Below are 9,997 nucleotides of genomic sequence, written 5' to 3' on the forward strand. Positions count from 1 at the left end.
ACTTACCATTTCTTCTTAAATCTCAAATTGACTAAACTTTTTTCATTTGTTCTGACCTTTTTTTTCCAGATGTGTGCTGTAGCTACATGTAAAAAATACACTCAGTGGAGACTTGAGATTCTGAATATCAAGCATTTACTGATGGAAAGATTTATAATTCATAAGACAGTTTATGTTAACGGCTTTACATTGTGACAAAATTAATGCGGAATGTGGAAAACTGGAAACACAATAGATTTATTGAAGACAAAGATGAGGACAGAAATATTAAATACAGAGTTATAAGGTGAAGGAATTAAATAAACTCTTATGGACCAGGAGAGAAGACTAGTGTATTGGCTCCCTATGTTACTGATTATGAGAAATAGTGGCACAGGGTGGCAGAATTAGAAATGAGTTTTACTTTCATCTTTAAGCATTTCTGTAATTTTTCAAATGTTGTTATTATCAGAAGAAAAAGTATACCTTCTAATATTTTTAACTTGCTCTTATTCTCATCACATGTTACTCCTTGTGAGTTTCATTCTTTGCTCTTTCTTGCAATTATATTATCATACGCTCTTATTACATGACTAAAATGTATAAGACTTTGTGTCCAAGGCCCAAGTGCATTTTTGCTGAAACTGTAGAAAAGTAGCATAAACCATGATTGATAGCTGATACTTAAAAGATCTTGTGAAAATAACTAGGTTATTGCACAGGCCAGAGGTAAAGAGAAGTATTAAGTGTGGAGGGTGTTTGCCATGTGGGTGGAGAAGAACTTCTGCAGGTTTAATGGAGAGGGTGTTCTCTTCTTTATTTCTCTTGTACTAACTTAACATTGAACTCATTAGCTGTCATTATATAGTTGTATATTCCAGAAGGCTAGAAAACATGTGAAAATAGATTTATAGAGGGTAGAAAGTTCATTTTTATTAATAATATTGTTATAGTATTATATAGTGGAATTATAATTTACACTTCAGTATTAGATAGTGTAGTAAAATTATGATTTACATATGTACTATTACATACTATGATGCAAGTAATTATAATTTGCATTGGTAGTATGTAGTGTAGTAGAAGTATAATTTACATCTGTAGTATTTTGTAGTGTAGTAGAAGTATAATTTACATCTGTAGTATTTTGTAATGTAGTAGAAGTATAATTTACATCTGTAGTATTTTGTAGTGTAGTAGAAGTATAATTTACATCTGTAGTATTTTGTAGTGTATTAGAAGTATAATTTACATCTGTAGTATTATGTAATGTACTAGAATTATAACTTGCATTGGCAGTGTTATGCAGTATATTAGAAGTGTAAGTTGTAGTTTTATAAGATTTAGTGATAGTGATGGGTTGGACTGGTGGTAGGTATTCCCGTGCAACACAGCAGGGCTCCAGATCGCAGTCAGTATATTTGTATTCCCATTGGCCGCATGAAGTCTTGCAAGCACCACGAACAAGATAACACTGTCTTTTTCTTTCTTCAGCTGCCTTTGTTTTTTCTCTTGTTTTCCTCTGTAAAACTAGGAAAAAGTGTCTTTGATCATGAATCAAGGTTTAACCGCCTTGCGTAGGTAGATGGATAAATAGGTAGATAGACAATAATAAAGCTGATTATAGAGTTAAATCATTTTGTTTTTAAAATCATGTCCAGGCAACTATATTAAAGATTTTGGATTTTATTGCCTATAAGATTGAGGGCAGGAGGAGAAGAGGGCAACAGAGAATAGATGGTTGGATGACATCATCGAATGAATGGATGTGAGTCTGAGAAAACTCCAGGAGATAGTGAAGGACAGGGAAGGCTGATGTGCTTCAGTCCACGGGGTCTCAAAGAGTCGGACATGACTTAGTGACCGAACAACAAACAACATAAGTACTTATTTACCCAACAATATTTCCTTTGCCATTAGCTTTTTTGTTATTGTAAATAGAATATTCACAAATAATCTGTGCACATTTTCTCGAGTAAAGACAAAACGATGTGGATAAAATAGTCTACATATTTTGTGTTCTAAATAGTCATCCACTCCAACACCTCTTTCCCTTACCACAAGTTACTGGACCAGTAGTAGAAAGCTTGGGCTTCCCAGGTGGCTCAGTGGTAAAGAGTCCACCTGCAGTGCAGAAATAGTGTATTCGATGACTGGGTTGGGAAGACTCCCTGCAGAAGGAAATGGCAACCCACTCCAGTATTCTTGCCTGGGAAATCCCATGGACAGAGGACCCTAATGGACTACAGTCCATGGGATCACAAAAGAGTAAACAACAACAATAGAAGTAGAAAGCTTAATTTTGACAACAGCTATAATATCAGTTCCTTAGACTGAATTTAAAAAGACAGGGTATTATGAAGCATATAAGGAGTCAAAGTCTCATCAAAAACAGCAAAGAACAGATTTGATTGTACCATGTTGGCAACTGGTTTCCTTTTATATTCTCGACTCTCAGCTCCACTCATTTCTTCTTCCACACAAAATAATTAGTGAATCACATTGTGAATTCATATAGGGTCTCCTAAGTATAATTTGGTTTATTTTCCAGAGTAAAGCACTTATTTAAAAAAACAAAAACAAAAACAGTTTTCCTTCCCTCTTTTCCCATGTTAAGGAAAATTACCTGCTGGACCACAGGATACGGTCAAGATAAAGGTCAGGAAAATACAAAGTATCTTCATTGCTGATATTGTTCCTTGAGTGAAGTTGAGGAAGAGCTCAAATGACAGAGGTGTGCTATTCTTTGATAAAAGAAAGATGAACTCTTGTTTTTATAGCTTTCTCAGAGTGATTACTATGCTGATTAATTCTGCCATTCAAGATTGAGCAGATATTCATTAAGTATTGTGAAACAGCAAAAGGAAAATAGAGGACTTCTCTTATGACCCCAAAGAACCAAATGTGAGCTCATTTTCAGCTATACAAGCCAGTAATGAGGTTAAAGCCTTCCTCATTCTTTAATTGAAAGCACATAGTCAGCATCATCAACATTTTCAGCAACATGCTTTTTTGAGTACTTACATGCTAGGCAGTGTTCTAAGCATTTTATAGGGATTAATGAGTTGAAGCCTCATGACAATTTCCATGACACAGAAACTTCTCGTTTTGCAGCTGAGGAAATTGTGGCACAGAGGGATTGTGTAATTTCCTCAAATCATACATGTGATGATTGGTAGAGTAGAAATGGACTTTTAAGTAGTGTGGTGCCAGGGTCCACACCACCAAATCCTGACCTTCTTCACTCTCATAACTAAGTAATGAGTGTTCACCATGTAAAGTCATATGGCCTGAGATAGATACTATTTCTGAAATTTTTCTAAAAACAGAAAATATTTCTAGAACACAGTTCCAGTACTGTTACATTAAAAATTATCATGGTTATACTATGAAAATAGTCAGTGTAATTCTTTATATACCATATAATGACTCATCCATAGGAATAGCTCACCCATAGGGGAAAGTAGTGCATTAAAAATGGAAAGAGATACAGAGAATTAATCTTGAGGTCTGGCTCCTCTGTTTACTAACTGTATAATTGGGATAAATATTCACTAGATGAGCCTCAAGAGTTTCTCTTTGAAGACTGGATTGGTAGGACCAATCATACTTAGAGGTTTATGCTAAGGATTAAATAGGTAACATATGAGAAAAATAGTATCTAAATATATTTAAACATAAACCATTTGGCTAGTTGTGAAAATCCAAAAAAAAAATGTATTCTTATAACTGAATGAATTATGGTCTAACTTCCTGGGTCATTGAGGAAAAACAAGTTATTAGAGTATTGTATAATCTGAGGTTTAAAAACAGTAATCTAGTATCATTACTTCTGTGCTCCATTCTTTATCTGAAAGTTGCTTATATACTTAGAATCAAGCCATGGAAAATCATTTTCTTAATCTCTCTCTAAAACATCAAAAATAACCCCTTAAACAGCTGGAGATTTATTAAGACCTATTGTATGTTATATTGTCACCCTGCTTACTTAACTTCTATGCAGTACATCATGAGGAACGCTGGGCTGGAAGAAGTATAAGCTGGAATCAAGATTGCCGGGAGAAATCTAAATAACCTCAGATATGCAGATGACACCACCCTTATGGCAGAAAGTGAAGAGGAACTCAAAAGCCTCTTGATGAAAGTGAAAGAGGAGAGTGAAAATGTTGGCTTGAAGCTCAACATTCAGAAAACAAAGATCATGGCATCTGGTCCCATCACTTCATGGGAAATTGACGGGGAAACAGTGGAAACAATTTTCAGACTTTATTTTTTGGGGCTTCAAAATCACTGCAGATGCTGATTGCAGCCATGAAATTAAAAGACGCTTGCTCCTTGGAAGGAAAGTTATGACCAACCTTGATAGTATATTAAAAAGCAGAGACATTACTTTGCCAACAAAGGTCCGTCTAGTCAAGGCTACGGTTTTTCCCTTGGTCATGTATGGATGTGAGAGTTGGACTGTGAAGAAAGCTGATTGCTGAAGAATCGATGCTTTTGAACTGTGGTGCTGAAGACTCTTGAGAGTGCCTTGGACTGCAAGGAGATCCAACCAGTCCATTCTAAAGGAGATCAATCCTGGGTGTTCATTGGAAGGACTGATGCTAAAGCTGAAACTGCAATACTTTGGCCACCTCATGCGACGAGTTGACTCACTGGAAAAGACTCTGATGCTGGGAGGGATTGGGGGCAGCAGGAGACGGGGACGACAGAGAATGAGATGGCTGGATGGCATCACCGACTCAATGGACGTGAGTTTGAGTGAACTCTGGGAGCTGGTGATGGACAGGGAGGCCTGGCATGCTGTGATTCATGGGGTCGCAAAGAGTCGGACATGACTGAGCGACTGAACTGAACTGATGTTAGTAGAACAAATTAGCAAGTATGAAAAATACAAAAGATGATTGTAAAGTAAGATGTTGTTATAATGGTATGGATAAGAAGATGACCTAGGACCAAATAAACCATTTTGCTTCAATGTAGCTGTATCCATTTCACCCATACAAAATAAGCTGATCCTATCAAGCCGGATCCTATCAGGCTGATGCTGGGAAAGATTGAAGGCATGAGGAGAAGGGGACAATGGAGGATGAGACCGTTGGATGGCATCACTGACTCAATGGACAATAGTTTGAGTAAGCTCTGGGAGTTGGTGATGGATAGGGAAGCCTGGCGTGTTGCAGTCTGTGGGGTTGCAAAGAGTCAGACATGACTAATTGACTGAACTGAACTGATCAAATTGGAACATCAGTTAAACTCATAAATTGCATGACTATTTTTCTCTTTGCTTAAATATGACATTAGAACCAGTGACATCTGAATCACCCAGAACAAACATAAGGATATGAGTGAATCCCATCTCAATTCTCCTAAGGAATTGACAAAAGTAGAACAAAACTGGATGCATCGGAGACAAGTTGATTTATTGATTTATTGCTTAAAATGGATGTCATAGTGTTTCATATGGGAGCAATTCAGATTCTAGATTTCTACTAATAAAATATTTTTTTAGAGGCAAAGGCAAAGAAAATGAAAGGTGGAAAATGGAAAAGAATGAGATCACAAGTAGTAATTAAGAAAGAGAGAGAGACAGGAGGGAGGAACTTTTTAAAATAGTGGAGAACTGACCTGAAGTATATGAACCAAACGATGCGACGTAAGCCTTCATACTTCCATTTACTTGAGTCAGGATTTTGGATTTTTAGAAAATGTTTTAACTTTCTTCCTATAAAGTTAGATGGTCACAGTTAACAATTATATCATTCAGAACTACAGGTAAGGACTCTTGGAGTTATGAGTTCTGGTTCAGAGAAGGTGGTAAGACTTTAGTGATGTTGGATTGAGATACGTTTATCTAGGGAGCTTTTCCAGGAAGGCATAGATGTTGGGAATGTTGGAAAAGTATAATGCTAAGAAAGAATATCAAAAGAAAATACCAAGTGTAATGCTATTCTGTTACAAGTCTCCAGTTAAAATCTTGACACTTTCTACTACTTTTCGGCATAAAGTCTTCATTGGTCTGGCACTGGGTTTAGGTTTCATGTTTTAGAAATGAGAAATCTAAAATAACATCAAAATCTATTTTTACTGCAAAATCATGATGCCATTTTCATTTCTCTTCACTATTAGAAACAATGCACTCTTTCAACAGTCCCCTTAAAACTTTGTACAGTTAAATTTACCAATGTAAAACTTTAAAATTAAAGATGAAGAATTCATTATGGGATTAATTTTATATACCAGTAAAAGTTTGAGTGAACTCCGGGAGTTGGTGATGGACAGGGAGGCCTGGCGTGCTGTGATTCATGGGGTCGCAAAGAATCGGTCACGACTAAGTGACTAAACTGAACTGAACTGAACTGAAAGGTTAATGGACACTCTTAGGAAGTTTCAAGTTGGAAATGATCATAAAACTTTTTATAGATGAGGACATTGAGTATTAAATTGTTAAGAAAACCAAAGAATGCATATATATCAGTGGCTGGATCTTCTGCTATGATTTCTATTTCTTTCCACTACAAAAATATCTTATGCAAGCTCTGATCACTACTGACGGTTCCTATCTTTAGAATCCACAAGTTCAAGAGGTTCAGCTGCTCTGAAATTTGTAATCTTACTGCACTTTAAAAACACCCATTAAATACAGACTACGTGCAAGGCATTATTCTGTGTTTCCTAAAGGAAATCAACCTTGAATATTCATCGGAAGGACTGATGCTGAAGCTGAAGCTCCAATGCTTTGGCTTCCTGATGTGAAGAGCCAACTCACTGGAAAAGACCCTGATGCTGGGAAAGATTGAAGGCAGTAGGAGAAGGGGACCACAGAGGATGAGATTCTTGTATGGCATCACCAGCTCAAAGGACATGAGCTTGGGCAAACTCCGGGATATGGTGAAGGACAAGGAAGCCTGGCATGCTGCAGTCCATGGGGTCACAAAGAGTTGGACGTGAATGAGCCACTGAACAACATTATTCTGTGTAACTTGCATAAACTAATATCAAGCCTAATGAAAGTCCTCTGAAGTAGGTATAATACTTAGCTCCATTTTTATGTACAAGGATACAAATACAGAGATTGAAGTAACTCCCCCAAAGTCAACCAGCTAGCTGGTTAGTAGTGAAACTGGAATTAAACATCCCTGGAAGAGGAAATTTCAACCCATTTTTCCTGACTGAAAAATCCTATGGACAGAGGAGCCTGGTGGGCTATAGTCCAAAGGGTCGCAAAGAGTTGGACAAGGCTGAGCAACTGAGCATGCATGAACATTGTGAACCGATAATCTTAACTATTATTATTACTGAATACCCAAATCACCTAAACTGGTTGTTTTATAATTCAAAGGAAACTTCATAATAATGAAAACCTGTGGTTACCAAGATAAAAGAAATGTTACGATTCATTTGTTCTCGCCTTTTATTTTTATAGCTGAATGTTCCTTCTGGAAGCAAAAACTTTGAAAAAAATAAAAACACTCCCTGGGAATTCTCCTTTTAGGAGAATCTAGACACTGGTAAATAGTGTAAACAGTTCTTTCCTTTCATCCCAACAAATATCTTTTCTAATACAACCTGAATCTTCCTTGCTGTTCAAAACAGTAGAGGAAACTATTGTATATTGTCAAAGAGATGAGTCAAAAATAGTATGTCACACAGAACTCTGGTGCAACTAGTTGTTTTTACTTTATAGTAAGCCATAATTGGGTGCTAAAGACAATGATATAAACTTTGAAAAGTAAACCAACCTTAAAGATAGCTGTTAGAAGTAAAGTCTGGTGAAAGAATGTTATTCAATGTCCATTGACTTCTGTGTTTTGTCCTGATTTTGGTGACAAATCTTATAGTCTAACGAATGTATTCCTAGGTGGCACTAGTGGTAAGGAACTTGCCTGCCAATTCAGGAGACTCGAGTCACAGTTTCCATCCCTGGGTGAGGAAGATCCCCTGGAGCAGGGCATGGCAATCCTCTCCAGTATTCTTGCCTGCAGAATCCCATGGACAGAGGAGCCTGGCAGGCTACAGTCCATAGGGTCACACAGAGTTGGACAACTGAAGCGATGAAATGTGCTATCTTATTACTTGTGAATCATTAAAAAAAGTTACTCATGAAAGAATTGATGTTGAGAATTTGCTCACAGTTATACCACACTTTCTTGTAGTGTGAAAGTCTCTGCCTAATCAATACTACTACTAGGAGTAGTAGTAAATCTTACTACAATGAGTCTATTTATCTGAATGATTCAGTTAACAATGACCTCTTTCAGTGTGTGCGCAGATGTCTACCCTCACACTTTCAGAAGTATCCTTGAGCTCAGGGCCACAGTTTTGTGTTATAAACAAAAGGTGAGTGGTAGGAAAGAGGACGGAAATGTAAGGGGAAAGGGCATTTAAATTTACAGATTAAGGAATAGTGTGTACTCAGTCACTCAGTAGTGTCTGACTCTTTTGTGACCCCATGGATTGTAGCCCACCAGGCTCCTTTGTCCATGGGATTTTTTTAGGCAAGAATACTGGAGTTCTGGGTTGCCATTTCCTCCTCCAGGGAGTCTTCCTGACCCAACAATTGAACTTGTATCTGCTGTGTCTCCTACATTGCCTGTGGATTCTTTACCCACTGAGCCATCAAGGGAAATATAAAAGAAAACCATAGCTAAGTAGGTAAAGCCCATTACTATTTTACCTTTTTATACAGTGACATAGAAATATCAGTCTGTAACCACCTCCAGTGATCATAGCTTAGTAGTTGCTTGCTGCTGCTGCTGCTGCTGCTGCTAAGTCACTTCAGTCGTGTCCGACTCTGTGTGACCCCATAGATGGAAGCCCACCAGGCTCCCCCGTCCCTGGGATTCTCCAGGCAAGAACACTGGAGTGGGCTGCCATTTCCTTCTCCAATGTGTGAAAATGAAAAGTGAAAGTGAAGTTGCTCAGTCGTGTCTGACCCTTAGCGACCCCATGGACTGCAGCCTACCAGGCTCCTCCATCCATGGGATTTTCTAGGCAAGAGTACTGGAGTGGCTTGCCATTGCCTTCTCCGAGTAGTTGCTTAGGCAGTATTTAATGAAAATATATGTCCTTACTGATGCTTCCTCCTAATATCTTTGTTCGTAATACCGTCACTTAAGTTAGTGGTTTGAGGAAAGAAAGAATTCTATAACTATCCAAATACATTGATTACTTTTGGTATTAATGGATCTGTGAGTTATCTTAAGCTAAGAAAATTGATGTAGTAATCAAAACATTACATTTTAGTTTTGAAAACAGAGTATTGATTTTGTGTTACATGTTTTTACTTGCTTCCTCTACTTATGTCTAAGTGAATTTTAACTTAAGGATTATAAAATCACAATAGTTATTAATCATTCATATATATTCTGCATATGATCCATTTCTGTGTGTCATTTCAAATTTTACTCAGATGAAGTTTATTTTCTCACTGAACACATTTCTTTACCCTTCACCCAACATCAATCTTCCCTTTTCTTCAGAAAGATTTTGACTGTGTGTGTGTATGGGTGTGATATGTGATATTTCAGCCTTATTATCAAGCATTCTTTCAAGTTGCAGTCCTCTTACTCTTTTACCCAGAATCACAATTTATTTTTTTTTTAATTTGGTCTCTGCTACTCACATGTCATCTTATCAGAGAATATTTTAAAGGCTTTTTTTGTGACTACTCTAATAATTATAGTAAGCCTTGTGAATATAGTGAAGCAACACTGAAATGTATTTTTGGTGTTCTTTATTTGTCTTTATCTGAAATTAGCTAGATTCATTGTCAGCTTTTGTTTTTTGTTATTTATTCTTATGGTTTGGTATTAATTATTACCACTGTCATTATTAACTGCCACATCTCATTCAAATATAAATTCCATGAGTGAGGGATTTTGACAATTTTAAAGTGGTGCATAGGGGAGAATACATGTTTAACACAGATCTATTGAATGAGGATTGAAATAAAGTTATAATGGCAAATATAGTATTTATTGTTTATCTACCCAGAAAATTTTAGAAAATGGCACTT

The 9,997-nt window shown here is 36.9% G+C and overlaps 1 protein-coding gene across 1 annotated transcript; it reads right to left on the reverse strand.

Annotated features, from left to right (window-relative positions):
* Positions 1-1,006: 1,006 nt before the first annotated feature.
* On the reverse strand, positions 1,007-2,663 carry DEFB113 (defensin beta 113). Its single transcript, XM_088831240.1, has 3 exons — positions 2,606-2,663; positions 1,251-1,509; positions 1,007-1,133 (listed from the first exon to the last, which is right to left on the reverse strand). Exons 1-3 carry the CDS (start codon positions 2,661-2,663, stop codon positions 1,007-1,009), a joined length of 444 nt encoding a protein of 147 aa, XP_088687366.1.
* Positions 2,664-9,997: the final 7,334 nt, after the last annotated feature.

Source organism: Moschus berezovskii, chromosome 23, assembly GCF_049115385.1.
Source record: "Moschus berezovskii isolate FMDL1 chromosome 23, NW_MosBer_1.0, whole genome shotgun sequence".
In the NCBI taxonomy this organism is placed as follows: domain Eukaryota; kingdom Metazoa; phylum Chordata; class Mammalia; order Artiodactyla; family Moschidae; genus Moschus; species Moschus berezovskii.

Bases quoted from the DNA above. Each gene is read 5' to 3' on its own strand.
- DEFB113 (XM_088831240.1), bottom strand. From the start codon at position 2,663: ATGAAGATACTTTGTATTTTCCTGACCTTTATCTTGACCGTATCCTGT. The intron at 1,510-2,605 runs GTAATTTTCCTT...ACTTTTTCCTAG, and splicing joins CGTATCCTGTGGTCCAGCAG to TTTTACAGAGGAAAACAAGA. The intron at 1,134-1,250 runs ATTACATAATAC...TACTTCTACTAC, and splicing joins GCAAGTTATAATTCTAGTAC to ATTACAAAATACTACAGATG.